This window comes from Lampetra fluviatilis, chromosome 37 (genome assembly GCF_964198595.1).
Source record: "Lampetra fluviatilis chromosome 37, kcLamFluv1.1, whole genome shotgun sequence".
Classification (NCBI taxonomy): domain Eukaryota; kingdom Metazoa; phylum Chordata; class Hyperoartia; order Petromyzontiformes; family Petromyzontidae; genus Lampetra; species Lampetra fluviatilis.
Window position 1 is genome coordinate 4,725,456 of NC_136311.1, and position 15,469 is coordinate 4,740,924.

The following is a 15,469-nucleotide window of genomic DNA, read 5'->3' on the forward strand; positions in this document are numbered from 1 at the left end:
CTACGGCTCCGGAGCCGCATGCGGCTCTTTACGGGCTGCTTCTTGACGATATGTACGTGAGTACAGTATGTACTCAGATGCATTGCGGCTCTTGAAATACAGAATTTTGTACCGAATTGGAAAGAAATGGCTCTTCTTGTTATTTTGGTTGCCGACCCCTGGTATAGTGAATACCGCGTTGTGCGGTGGAGGGAGGGGGGGAATGAATAGCGCGTAACGAAAAAAACAAATAAATAATTTACGCGTGACGTTTAGACACCCCTCAAACTATTACCCCCACAGACACCCCCTCGTATCCCCCCACCCCAACCCCCCCCCCCCACCGCCGTCAATTCCCACCCTGGCTGTGTGAGATCCCCCTCCAGCCCCCAATCCAATTAACGGTAGCCCCTGGGTGACCCTGGACAACGGAGCCATTGAATCAGGTGATTACATCAATTAAGCGGAAAGTGTGAGGGTGTGGTGGGGGTGGCAGGGGGGTGTGGGGGATGGGGGGGGGACGACAGGTTGGTGGACATGGGGGGTGGGGTGAGGTGGTAGAGGTGGCGATGGTGTGGGGAGGAGTGGCGATGGTGGTGGGGGAGGGGTGGTGATGGTGGTGGCGGAGAGATGGCGACGATGGTGGGGGAGGGGTGGCGATGGTGGTGGGGGACGATGGCAGGAGGGAATTCCAGAGTGGAACGGTGCGAGAGAATTGAGGTTACCTGCAGTGTGGTGAGTGGATGGGTGGTGAGTGGATGGGTTGGTGAGTGGGTGAGTGGGTGGTTGAGTGGATGAGTGAGCGAGTGAATAGTTGAGTGGCTTAGTCAGTGAACGGTTGAGGGAGTGATAGAGTGGGTTAGTGAGTGGGTGGTTGAGTGAGTGTTTGAGTGGATGAGATGGTGATTGGTTGAGTGGCTGAGTGAGCGTGTCAGCGAGTGTTTGTAAGTGTGATGTTGTGACCTGCAGTGTGGTAGTTAATTGGACGAGTGAGTGAGTGGTGGAGTGAGTAAGTGAGCGAGTGGGTGGTTAAGTGGGTGAGCGAGTGAGTGGTTGAGTGGATGAGTGAGTGAGTGATTGAGTGGACGAATGAGTGAGTGGTTGTTGGTGATGGCTGAACGCGGTGTGTAAGACGAGAGATGACACCAGTCCGAGTCCTCAACACGGGTGCAGGAGGAATCAGTGAGAGACAGATCGCTCGGAACAGCGCGGTAGAACATTGTGAGTGATGCAACAGTGCCATGCACAGATGCCTTATCACTATCATCACCGTGTAACTTCTAATTGTGGCCGTTCAAATGTACGACACGCTGATCTGTCGTGAGGCTGGGGATGTGGATGCATTGATTATAGCCGTCGTCGTATATTCATCTGTCTATACACACACACGCACGCGTGCTGGTCACAGCAGAGCAGACGCACGCACGCGCGCGAGTTGCCGCTCAGCCAATAGGGAGGAGGCAGACGCGGCGCGACGCTTTAGCTGAAGGCCACCGGTTCAATCCCAACTCCCGGCGCCGCAGCTGAAACAACAATGCACGTTCCTCAACCCCCCCCCACTTCAACAGCCTCCGTCTGCCCGGCAGAGTATGAATGGGAGAGCCTGGAGAAATCCCTGGAGACACCCCGTGCGGGATGGGCGGTCGGGGTGGAGAGAACTTACAAACGACACGCAGACAATGACGTCAGGAATCGAACCCGGGGGGGGGGGGGGGCTCGTGCTGGGCTTCTGTGCCACGCGTGGCTTTGTGTCGTGTCGAGTGCGGCGCTGGTCAATGTCTAAGAAGAAATAAATCGAGGGGGGTCTCTGGAGCAGCTCCCGCCCCCCCCCCCCCTCCGTCAACCACGTCACCATAAGTTGAACAAATAAACGCAAGTGGGATGAGATCTGCTACTTACAGCCACTATTGACTCTTCTTGGTTCTTTCGGTAAAGTCACGTAGAATGGAAATAATAAAATAATAAAAAATAAAACATAATAAAATAATTCTCACGACGTTTCGGCCACAACGCAAGCAGCCGTCCTCAGGGAAGACTGTCTTCCCGACAGACCTGTTCTTCACCTGAGGACGGCTGCTTGCGTTGTGGCCGAAACGTCGTGAGAATTATTTAATGTTTTATTTATTATTATTTTATTATTTCCATTCTACGTGACTTTACCGAAAGAACCAGGAAGATGAATCCCTGCAGTCACGAAAGCTTTACATCGAAACTATTCACTCTTTAGTGGCTTACTCCGCCTTAGCATACGACGCTTGGATTTATATATGTGAGAAATAAAAGTTTTGCTGGCTGGCTGGCTGACTGGCTGGAAGGAGCGAGTGACGTGTGGGCTGATAGTACTGTATACGTGTGCAGTATATATCAGAGGTGTGGACTCGAGTCATGTGACTTGGACTCGAGTCAGACTCGAGTCATGAATTTGATGACTTGCGACTCGACTTGGACTTGCATAACAATGACTTTGTCCCACCTCTGGTATATATATACAGGGTGGCCCAAACGTCAGGGCACACAGGGTTATTATATTATTTTAACATCGGCATGAATAATTGTAATTGCTGAAATTATTATTAATCAATTTCCATCATCATGATAATGACTAGTATCGTTTTCTTCTTTGCGGATGTAAAAATAATTCACGCATCTTTGCGTTTATGTTAATAAACAAAAGTCAGTTTGAACACGCACAAAAATAAATGTCATCGACGAACTTGGGATGGAGCCCGTTTCTATTGCGTCGAACCGGGAGATGGACAAGTTCGTTCTGTTTTGCAGCTGACCTCGGGGGAAAATATTTCCGTGACATCACCTTATGGGTGCCTCTCTTCGTTGACACAGGGTGGTGCGCTGCTCGCTACGAGAAATCCAGCACCCCCCCCCTCCCCATATGACGACACAGGTGGAATAAGCTCTCTCTCGATATCAGCTTAAGCCTCCCGTCAACCACGTGACGTGTGCTTGACCACACCCACTCCGAATCTCTCCCTTGTCCCCGCCCACTTTGAAAGCAGACACCGCTCCTCCGTGCAGCTCACATCTGGCCCACTCGTTCCTTCTCTCTTCTCCCTCTCTTCCCTCCACTCTACATCATCATCATCATCCTCTCATCATCACCACCCTATCACCATCATCATCACCACCACCACCACGATCATAAACCTTTGTCATCATCATTATCACCTTATCATCATCACCCTCTAATCATCATCGTCATCATCATCACCATATAATCATCCATGACATATTGGCCCGGTCATTCCTTCTCCCCCACTTCCTCCTCCTCCTCTCTCCCTGCTGCCCTTTTTCGGCTACTGATTCTACAGAGCTGTATTCTGACATTTCGTCCAGGTTCAAGTGTCAAGTTTATTTTGGTTTAATCTTCAACCCAAGCGACCAGGATATGTTGCATTCACAAGAATGAGTGGGTGAGTGAGTGGGTGAGTGTGCGAGTGGGTGAGTGAGTAGGTGAGTTAGTGAGTGAGTGGGTGAGTGGGTGAGTGAGTGGATGAGTGGGTGGTTGAGTGGGTGAGTGAGTGGGTGAGTGAGCGGGTGAGTGAGCGGGTGAGTTAGTGGGTGATTGGGCGAGTGAGTGGGTGAGTGAGTGGGTGAGTGATTGGGAGAGTGGGTGGGTGAGTGGGTGAGTCAGTGGGTGAGCGAGCGAGCGAGTGGGTGAGTAAGTGAGTGGGTGAGTGGGTGAGTGAGTGGGTGAGTGGGTGAGTGAGTGGGTGAACAAACGAACGAGTGAGTGGGTGTGTGGATGAGCGAGTGGGTGAGTGGGTGGGTAAGTTGGTGAGTGAGTGGGTGAGTGAGTGAGTGGGTGAGTGAGCGCTCATCCTGCTGCCCACTGTATGCTGCCCTTATCTTCTCTCTTCCCTCTCCCGTTTAATTCCCTTTTCTCATGCATTACATCCTTGACTCCCCTTCCCGTGGTGGTGGTGGTCGTGGTGTATCACGTGTACAACGTTTTATAATTGCTAAAAAAATCAAGCCAATAAAGAGACTCCGGGCATTATAAAATAATCATTACTATTTCAGTGAATTATTCTGAACGACGCCCCTTCTACTCATCCACTTACTGCCTAATTTATCTCACTCTCTGCTAAAATATTTACTTATCTCTTTATCGAACAGCTCTGCTTCCCCAAGCAATGCCTGACAAAAGCCCTGAACTATTTAAATATCAAAAGAATTAACTATTTAGATATACAGTACTGCATATAAAACGCTGCGGTTTTTAGTTGAGAACAATATCATTGTTTCCATTGCGTTGGTGACATTTTTGGATGTCACGCGAGAACAATGGGAAGCCAGCCGGGGGGGGAGACTGCCTCAATTAGTGTCGAGCAAAAAGCGCATCCCCGCAATTCCCTCTTTGAAATCTCACCGATGCTGAGCGAAAGACCAACAGAAGAACCGGCCCCCCCAAAAAAAATCGCGGCTCACGCTGCCAGCGACGAGACAACAGAAATCCGCTCGACAAAGTCGCTCATCGCGAGAAAGAAATCCTTCCCACACAATGCGACACGCGCCAGCAACATTTAATGATGTTTTGTTTTTACTTTTAGCACAAATGGGTGGATTTAGTATTTAGAAAGTCAATTATTTTTTAATCCTGAAGGTCACTCAATATGGGTATTAACTAGTCATAAGAAGACAGTCTTAAAATGTAATTCCCATCAGGCCCCGCGGTGCAAGGGAGTGCAGCCTGGCACCGTACACGATGAAGGAAGATGGCCAGCACACACGACCCGACCGCCTTTGTATCCCTTAGTTGCGCTGCGAATACATCGCACATGGCCGTGAGCTGCAATCAAAGCGCATGTGCGCGAGTCACTACGCTACTGCTCCCCGTATTTCATGTTTGCAGAGACCCCCTTGATCTGCTTGGGATTCTTATCATTTGCCTTTAGGCCGAGCGCTGTCTAAACTATTTTATTTTTATTTCACCAGGTAAGGACCCCACTGAGCTACGTAGCTCGATTTCCAGAAGCGACCTGTCCAGAAACCATAGCTCCACGAAGTGGCTTATCATCGCGTGGAAATGCACGGCGGCCAAATACTCGAAAACGCGTGACGTTGATTCTGAATTTGTAGAAAACAAATGGAGGAGCCGGAAAAAAATCGACGAGACCACGGGGGAGAAAGAGAGAGACACGCAAACCCCAAATATACAGCAGGCGTCAGGGTCGGCATCGAACCCACGAGCCTCCTGCATACCAGGCGAGGGAGTTAACATCTCCTAGCCACCGTGATGATGATGAGAGTTAGACACGCAAACCCCAAATATATAACAGCAGGCGTCAGGGTCGGTATCGAACACACGACCTCCTGAATACCAGGCGAGGTAGTTAACATCTCCTAGCCACCGTGATGATGATGAGAGTTAGACATGCAAACTCCAAATATACAGCAGCAGGCGTCAGGGTCGGTATCGAACCCACGATCCTCCTGCATACCAGGCGAGGGAGTTAACATCTCCTAGCCACCGTGATGATGACGAGAGAGTTAGACACGCAAACCCCAAATATACAACAGCAGGCGTCAGGGTCGGGATCGAACACACGACCTTCTGCATACCAGGCGAGGGAGTTAACATCTCCTAGCCACCGTGATGGTGATGAGAGAGAGAGAGACACGCAAACTCCAAATATTCAACAGCAGGCGTCAGGGTCGGTATCGAACACACGACATCCAGCATACCAGGCGAGGGAGTTAACATCTCCTAGCCACCGTGATGATGATGAGAGTGAGATACGCAAACTCCAAATATACAACAGCAGGCGTCAGGGTCGGGATCGAGCACACGACCTCCTGCATACCAGGCGAGGTAGTTAACATCTCCTAGCCACCGTGATGATGACGAGAGAGAGACACGCAAACTCCAATTATACAACAGCAGGCGTCAGGGTCGGTATAGAACACACGACCTCCTGCATACCAGGCGAGATAGTTAACATCTCCTAGCCACCGTGATGATGATGAGAGAGAGACACGCAAACTCCAAATATACAACAGCAGGCGTCAGGGTCGGTATCGAACACACGACATCCAGCATACCAGGCGAGGGAGTTAACATCTCCTAGCCACCGTGATGATGATGAGAGAGAGACACGCAAACTCCAAATATACAACAGGCGTCAGGGTCGGCAATCGAACCCACGATCCTCCAGCATACCAGGTGAGGGAGTTAACATCTCCTAGCCACTGCGGCGTCCACCTATAAACTGCCCCCCCCCCCTTCCACAGCCCCCCCCCCCCTCCATCAAACTAAGAAGAAGAAAAAAAATCTCTCATTAAAATAAAATGTTGCCACTTTGGGCAGCCGAGTCGTCGCCGGCATGCATAATGTATGATCGCCACGGAATAATAAACCAACACTCGCTCGCTCGCGCCTATTAAGACGAATCTGTGGCTCTGTGTTAAACCGCCGCTGTGTTTATTCGCGCACGGTTATGGAGCGACTTTCCGTGTTTTGTGCGTCTGTGTCTTTGTGTTTGTTTTTGTGTCTCTCTCTGTGTGTGTGGAGGGGGGGGGAGGCGGTAGTGTAGTGGTTAGTGCGCTGCGCTACGTAACCCGCGGACCCGAGTTCGATTCCCGCTCACGGCCAACAACGGTGACGATTTATCTGAACCGGTCGTGGGCCTCACCCCCCCCCCCCCTAGGTCGACTCAGCCTGGTGCGGTGTGTAAAGATCGCCACTTGGGAGACAAAGGCGGCCGGGCGTGGTGCTGGCAACCCACTCTCTTTCCCCAAAAGTCTGTTGAGGCTATCTGGGGGATCTTTGCCATTGTCTGCGTGTGCTTGTGTGGGGGCGGGAGTGCAGCGAGCACGGCAGACGAGGGGGCGGGTGGCAAACACCACGCCCGACCGCCTTTGTCTCCCCCAGTGGCGATATTTACGCACCGCACCAGGTACTCATTTGAGGCTGAGTCGACCTAGGGGAGGCCCAGGACCCGTTCAGATAACCGTCACTGGCGTTGGCCAGTGAGCGGGAATCGAACCCGGGTCGCCGGGGTTAGTAGCGCAACGCGCTAACGACTGCGCCACCGCTCCTCGTACACACACACGCAGACACACACACGCAGACACACACACGCAGACACACACACACCGACCCACTTATCCCAGTGTCCGGTGGGACACCAGTTGAATCGCTCCAAATATAATGATCCTCTCTCTCTCGCGCATGATTTATCAATGCCTTATAAATGTCCGTGGACAATTTTATGACGCCGACCTTGACCCCTCATTGCCTAAGTAATGTATGGATTATACGTACGCGGGTAATTGGATAATCTAGTGCTGACAGACCGCTCTAATCATGCATTACCGTCGCTCAGTGTCTCTGCAGTGCCGCGGCAAGGCGCAGATTTGGCGACGGTAGTTTTGTAGTCTTTGGTGGGTTGGTGGTGTCGAGTGATGGCGATGGTTCAGATTTTCGTATACGGAAAGGGGCACCCCCCCCCCCCACCTCACTTTGGTAAGTCCCCGCTTAACGCGTGGGTGTTCGCACAGCGCGTTTTCGCTACTCCGTTTTACCATTCGGGAACATTTCTTCGCGCACCGTCGTAACGCGAAGAACGCGCCGCCCGTTATAACGCGTACATTTACTTATATATTTATTTTTTGAGCGGTCTCCGACGAACTACTTCCTTGAGCTGCGCGGCCGAGCGGAGTGATACAGCGCGCGGAAGGACGCAGTAACGCGGCGGTGGCGGCGGCGCACCCTCGGCTACGTGTCGAGGCGTCCCACCGCGTCGTAGCGCATCGCCTCTCGGCAGGCCAGAGGTCGCAAACGGGTTTTGATTCCGTACCCGTACCCGGCCGCACCAGGGTCGCAAATGGGTATCCGTACCCGTACCCGGCCGGGTACGAGTACCCGTTCCCTACCCGTACCCTACCCGAAATAAGTGACAAACGGTTACTCACCAGTGACTCACAGCCTTCCCGTACCCATACCCGGCCGCACCAGGGTCGCAAACGGCTACCCGTACCCGTACCTGGCCGGGTACGGGTAGCCGGGTATCGGGTACCCGGTTGCGACCTCTGCGGCAGGCTCCGATCGTCGCCCACGTCACTTCCGGGCGAAATCGTTTTCGCTTTTGAGGAAACGCATCTCAACCGAGTACCACCATCACCGCCGCCGCCGTCACCATCGCCGCTCACATCTCAGGCCCACGTCGTGCGCGAGCTCCAGGCGGTAGATGGAGAGGCGGTTGGCCCCCCCGCACACCGAGCTGCGCTCCCCCTTGCACTCCATCTTGCACTCCTCCTCGCTCACGTTGCGGCCCTGCACGCGGTGCCCGCAGTAGCACTCCGCCCCGAACTCCAGCCCCGCGTAGCGGTAGCCCCTGTGGATGGGGGGGGGGAGGTATGGTGGTGGGGGGGTGAGACCGTGGGTCACGGTTTAGAGAGTCTCACGCAACTTTTTTTTCCAAAATTAACACAATCGGAGAAATTCGAACAACCGTCAATCAAAATTCGAACTAAATTTCGATTTAAAGCTTTCGTGACTGCAGGGATTCATCTTCTTGGTTCTTTCGGTAAAGTCACGTAGAAGGGAAGTAATAAGTGTTTTATTTTTATTATTTTATTACTTCCCCTCTACGTGACTTTACCGGAAGAACCAAGACGATTAGAGCAGTGTTGTTCATTGCAAGATGCATGTTGAACTTCTTTCGCACCGTACGTAGCCAAACGGGCTAATCGGAGGTGCGGGAAAGCCCCCCCCCCTTCCCCAGTGTAGCCTTAGCAGACTGATGGGGCAAGTGCTGGTAGCGGACACGGCCTATGCGCAGTGTTCTTCCGTAATCGAGGTTTTTTTTGGGTTAGATCACGTAAATATATAAATGTGTCGATAAATTCGCCACCACCCGACACGGCCAACTGGTGAGAGTTGTCACGTAAACAGAACGTGGGCAATTCGTCACTAGTACAGCACTAGTGTGTAGTGTATAGTAGTGTATAGTGTAGTGTATTGTGTATAATAGTGTAGTGTATAGTAGTGTAGTATATAGTGTAGTATACTAGTACAAGCCACAACATTTACAATCTGAGTACGACGTTTCGCCAGTAATTACAACCAGCTTCATCAGGCGACAGCCAGATTTTGTGGAGAAGTCCAAATGATGCATGCGCATTATGCGAGCCCTTTGCTCTTGTCCTTCCTGTCCATGGCACGTTCTGTTTACGAGACAACCCTCACTACTCTATGAGACCTCCTTTACCAGTGGCAAAATATAGTAGTACGTTTTTACCCTTTAAACTGGTACAAAACTGACACCTTTATACAAGGCATCATGTTTGCAATAACCACAACACAAGCAGTCAAAATGCAAACATAAAGAAACAACTCTGATAATGGTAATGATATGCACTGTCCTTGAAGTTGATTGGTCCACACCCGAGACAGCTTTCCTTAGAGCCTAGTCTCCATTGGTGTTGGACCAGATGACGCCAAAAGGCTTACAACTCAAAAACAGCGCACTATCCGAGTATTGAGAGCTCGGGGTAAGCATTCACACTATGAGACCTCCTTTACCAGTGGCAAAATATAGTAGTAAGTTTTCACCCTTTAAACTGGTACAAAACTGACACCTTACTAGTTGGCTGTGTCGGGTGTTGGCGGGGTTTTAACGACACATATATTTTTACGCAATCTAACCCCCCAAAAAACCTCTATTATGGATGATATTGGTCACGAAATCCTACCACGTCTTAAACCGCAGTGTTCTTTAGTGCAAGGCCCGCGCGAGCCACTGGTGACCCCTGGTGACCCCTGGTGACCCCTGGTCACCTCTAGTGCGGCCCCTGACGTGCGCCCCCCGCCCCAACAACACACGAATGGTGAAAGCAGCCCCCATCATCGTTATCGTGCCACTGTCACACCCGGCAATGGTTTCAGATGTGTGGGGGCCCTCACACTGACGGCGTCCTCTCGGCGAAACTGAGTGAAGAACTCTGATTCAGACAGGTCGGCACACAACATATAAAACACAGACAATTTAAACACAGACAAGTAAAACACAACAAATAAAACAACAAATAAAATAACAATTACAACACAGACAAGTAAAACACAAACAATTAAAACACTAACAAATAAATCACAACAATTGAAACAACAATTAAAACACAACAATTAAAACACTAACAAATAAAACACAACAAATAAAATAACAATTACAACACAGACAAATGAAACACAAACAATTAAAACAACAATTAAAACATAACAATTACAACACTAACAAATAAAATCCAACAATTAAAATAACAATTACAACACAGACAAATAAAACAGAACAATTAAAACACAACAATTAAAACACAGACAAAGGTCTTCCCCGTGTAACCAGGGCTTTAGCACCCAAGCACTCAACGCTAGAATCAGCGTCTTCATGTATAATCTTTGGTTCTTTCGGTAAAGCCACGTAGATTAAAAATAATAATAAAAATAATAATAAAATTAAAATAACTACATTAAATCACGACGTTTCGGAGGCAACACAAGCTTCCGTCATCAGGTGGAACAGCCACAGCAAAATTTAATTGAGTTATTTTCATTTTATAATTTTTTACTGTTATTTTTATTTTTCATCTACGTGACTTTACCGAAAGAACCAAAGCATATGGATCCTTGCAGTCACGAAAACTTCAAATCTAGAATCTTCATGTATCCTGGAGGAATCCGATGAGCTATAAAGCGCTTTTCCACAGTTGTCCAGTAGGGCGGGTCAGAACGTCACAACAACAAACGATACAAGAAACACGATAGGAATGCGAAATGCAGCGAAAAAATCCGTACAAATGCAAATACTTTTCTTTATTATCTTACCAGGCAAAGCCCAAGAAGCCATTAGCTTCTTTTTCAGAAGCGTCCTCGCCACGTCAACGAAGTGGCTCACCACGTGCACATTTATAGCAGCAAAATAATAATAATCTAAAAGCATGTTCAAAATATGTATATTCTTATGTTTTTTCGGTAAAGTCACGTAGGTAATTAAATTAAAATTAATAAAAGTAAAATAAAAATAAATTATTTTTAATTAAATTTTTTTACCTACGTGACTTTACTGAAAAAAAACTAAGAATATGAATCCTTGCAGTCACGAAAACTTCAAATCTAGAAAAGAAATGTATATTTTACACACAAAGACAACGATCCCCCTGCATAGCCTTAACAGACTGTCTCTATGCCTCCCTAAATAAACCAAAAACCCCGCGACAGCACAGGCTGCGCAAACGTTCCATTGTGTTGAATCTTCAGGCTGATGGGGTTCTCACCCAGTCATAACGACGTGTCTGTTCATGTGTGTCTGTGTCTAGTGGGGAAGTGACGGGGTAGTTGTCAGCGCGCTGCGCCACAAATCCAGCGACCCGAGTTCGATTCCCGCTCACGGCCAACACCGGTGAATGATTACGGTGAATGATTACGGTGAATGATTACGGTGAATGATTACGGTGAATGATTACGGTGAATGATTACGGTGAATGATTACGGTGAATGATTACGGTGAATGATTACGATGAATTATTACGATGAATTATCTGAACCGTTTGGGACCTCCGCTGGTTCCACATCTTTGCCTGGTGCGGTGTGTAAACATCACCGAAGACGATGACGGCCGGGCGTGCTGCTCGCTAACAGCACTGGCCCCAACAGTCTGTTAAAATGTCTGTGTGTCCTTTCGTCTGGTGCTCCACACAGAAAGGCGGCGCGCGGTGTCGCTGATTCAGTATCACGGGGGCGTCATTGCGCGAGGCAGGAGAAGTTGCCGCGGTTGGGGGCGAGGGGGTTTGGGAGCGATAATGGGAATGACGTGGCCTTTCAGCAAGCATCGCACTGCGCAGCGCGCGGAAGAGACGCACAAAGACAAAGGATTTATCCACCTCTGAGTTCAATTGCTCTTTTGCAGGAGGGCCCCTGCCACCACCACTACCACCATCATCGCGATGAGTGGTGGTAGTGGTGTTGGTGGTGTTGGGGAAGTTCTCAACTAGCAGTTGATAGGCCATGGCTCGAGATGATGATGATTGATGGCGGCGGTACTATGGGGAGGTATTTATCCAACAGTCGATAGAGCGTGGATGTTGATGATGATGAAGGTGCTGGCGTGGGAAGGTCGCCGCACTTAAGGATGACGATGATGACGGTGGTGGTGATGTTTGCGTGGGGAGAGTTACACCCAGCAGATGAAAAACCACGGCGAGTGATGACGATGGTGCTGGTGGTGATGTTGGCGTGGGGAACGTTTCATTCAGCAGTTGATAGACCACGGCTCGTGATGACGATGGTGGTGCTGGTGGTGATGTTGGCGTGGGGAGGTTTTCACCGCCTCAATGCGATTGGAAGAAGCCACGCACATCCCCCCCCCCCGTCGCAGCCCCCCCCCCCAAACTCACCCCCCCCTTCACCCCCCCCTCACCCCCCCCTCCCAAGCTCACCGATCGGCGCAGTTGTCATGACACCGGAAGAGCGTCATCTTCCGGTAGTCGTAGAGCACGAGTCCTTGCAGAGTCCTCTGCTTGGGATCATCAGCGAAGCAGCCCACGTAGCGAGCTGGGGGGCGGTGGGGGGGGGACGGGGGGGGGTGCAGCTGTGAAAAGAGCTTCATAGCTCATCGGATTCCTCCAGTGTCCATAATTATTCTCATTCTGGACGAGATGAGACGGAATGCGAGGATAGGAGGAGAATTAGAGAATACGAATTAAATCTTATGGTCAGAGTAAATAAATCCCTCCCTTCCATCGTTGTCTCTCCACGTGAGAAATCATCATTAAAGCATATATTTATACTAACTGTTAACTAAACTATTTTTCATTTGACCAGGTAAGGCCCACTGAGCTATGTAGCTTTATTTTTCAGAAGCGACCTGGCTGCCACAAATGACAGCTCAACGAAGCGGGCTCATCATCACGTGGAGAATTATAGCAGCAGCAAACATACTCTAAACGCGCGTCCATTCTAAACGTGCAGGGACCCGGAGAAAATCCACGCGACCACGGGGAGAGAGACACACAACTGCGGAGGGAGCTGGTAGGAACGTTGGGTTGCTCGGTCAATGGCCAGGGTCAACGGCGGCGTGGTGTATTCCGCAAATATGCCCGACTGTGAGGGCGGGCACAAGCCGGCGTGAGTAGGTTAAACGTTGAGTTTTATAAGGGCACCACGAGGTGACCAGCCCCTCCCCACCCAGCCCCACCAATCCAATTGAACCGTTTGTAACTTTGCGTGTGATTGTAGCATGTTGCCATCGTGAAATATACTGCTTTGAAATTGTGCCCATAGTTTTAAAACAACCTGTAGTTTGTTGTGATGACTTTTTGTTATCTTTCGCGTCTTTACGTTTTGTTTTGCGCAGCGCGCTAACCACTGCTCCCACACCCTTAATTCGATTCAGGCCCTTAACTAAATCTGTCTAGAACGTAACTACGGTATATGTATTAGCCGCCTCTGTAATTGGAGGTGTTTTTTTTCCCTCTTCGACCCTAATAGTGGTCATTGGCCGCAAGGTTGTTTACACGAGGTGAGAAAAATCATTAAAGGATCGATTACAACCTCGCAGCTTAATGCTGCTATACAACGGCAAGCGCGTGTGTTTTGGTTGTCTAAGTATCACGTGTCTGTGTGTGTGTCTGTGTGTGTGTCTGTGTGTGTGTCTGTGTGTGGGGAGCGGTAGTGTAGCAGTTAGCGCGCTGAGCTATGCACCTGGCGACCCGGGTTTGATTCCCGCTCACGGCCAACACCAGTGACGATTATTTGAACCGGTCCTGGGCCTCTCCTAGGTCGACTCAGCCTCAAATGAGTACCTGGTGCGGTGTGTAAACATTGCCACTGGGGAGACAAAGGCGGGCGGTCGGGCGTGGTGCTGGCCACCCATCCCCTCGTGTACCATTCTGGCCTTCATAGGTGCTCGCTAACAGCACTTGTCCCTACAGTCTGTGAAGGCTATACGGGGGATCTTTGTCTGTGTGTGTGTGTGGGGAGCGGTAGTGTCACGGTTAGCGCTACGCTGCGCTACAAAGCCGGCAACCCGCGGTTCGATTCCCGCTCACGGCCAACACCGGTGACGATTATCTGAACCGGTCCTGGGCCTCCTCTCGGTCGACTCAGCCTCAAATGAGTACCTGACGCGGTGTGTAAACATCGCCACTGGGGAGACAAAGGCGGTCGATATAAACAACTTCAACATTTCAAGAGGCGCATTGCGCTGTGGTGGTGACTACGAAACGGTGGCGCTCCGTTACTATTGGCGCTCACGAAGCGCGGTCCTTATGACCTGCACGTTGCCGAGTCCTGTCCACAGTAAACTAAACTCCCATGGTCCCATGGTGAACTGTCTGTGTGTGTGTGTCTGTATGTTTGTGTCTGTCTGTGTGTCTGTCTGTGTGTGTCTGTCTGTGTGTCTGTCTGTGTGTGTCTGTCTGTGTGTCTGTCTGTGTGTCTCTGTCTGTCTCTGTGTGTCTCTGTGTGTATGTGTGTCTCTGTGTGTCTGTCTGTCTCTGTGTGTCTGTCTCTGTGTGTCTGTCTGTCTCTGTGTGTCTCTGTGTATGTGTGTGTCTGTCTGTGTGTGTTTGTCTGTGTGTGTCTGTCTGTCTGTCTCTGTGTCTCTGTCTGTCTCTGTCTCTGTCTGTCTATGTTAATGTGTGTATGTGTGTCTCTGTGTATGTGTGTCTGTCTGTCTCTGTGTGTCTCTGTGTATGTATCTGTCTGTCTGTGTGTGTCTGTATGTGTCTGTCTGTGTGTCTCTGTCTGTCTCTGTCTGTCTCTGTCTGTCTCTGTCTCTGTGTGTATGTGTGTCTCTGTGTGTCTCTGTGTATGTGTGTCTCTGTGTATGTGTGTGTCTGTTTCTGTGTGTCTGTCTGTCTCTGTGTGTCTCTGTGTATGTGTGTGTCTGTCTCTGTGTGTCTGTCTGTCTCTGTGTGTCTCTGTGTATGTGTGTGTCTGTCTCTGTGTGTCTCTGTGTATGTGTGTCTCTGTGTATGTGTGTGTCTGTGTCTGTGTGTCTCTGTGTATGTGTGTATCTGTGTGTCTCTGTGTATGTGTATCTATGTGCCCCTCTGTGTGTGTCTCCGCGTGCGCGTGTCTCTCTGCGTGTCCGTGTTTCAATGTTCGCGTCTCCGCGCGCAGTAAGTCCACGGCCCCCACTCACCACCGGTGAGCCCCCCCCCCCCGGTATGCAAGAGAAGAACCTTCGATGTTCGCGCATCAGCGCCCTTGAAAGCTAAATCCATTTAGACTCCGCAGTGCAACATCCCCAGAGGGAGGTGAGGCAGGGGCGGCGGCGGGGGTGGGGTAGTGAGTGCCGTGTGACTTCAGATAAATAAACAGAAAGAAAGAGGGATAAAAAACGTGCTGACTAGACACCGGACGCCGAGTGCCGTAAGTAGGTGAGTGAGTGGGTGAGTGAGTGGGTGAGTGGGTGGGTGAGTGGGTGGGTGAGTGAGTGGGTGGATGGGTGAGTGATTGGGTGGGTGAGTGGGT

At 50.2% G+C, this 15,469-nt stretch overlaps 1 protein-coding gene across 1 annotated transcript in view; it reads right to left on the minus strand.

Annotated features, from left to right (window-relative positions):
* Positions 1-15,469, minus strand: part of LOC144945278 (uncharacterized) — a 102,914-nt gene that overhangs the window by 20,267 nt on the left and 67,178 nt on the right. The window contains exons 5-6 of the mRNA XM_078873667.1: positions 12,430-12,544; positions 8,149-8,333 (exon numbers count right to left, since the gene is read on the minus strand). Of these exons, the coding sequence (XP_078729793.1) occupies positions 8,149-8,333; positions 12,430-12,544 (300 nt within the window). The remainder of the gene's footprint in view (positions 1-8,148; positions 8,334-12,429; positions 12,545-15,469) is intronic.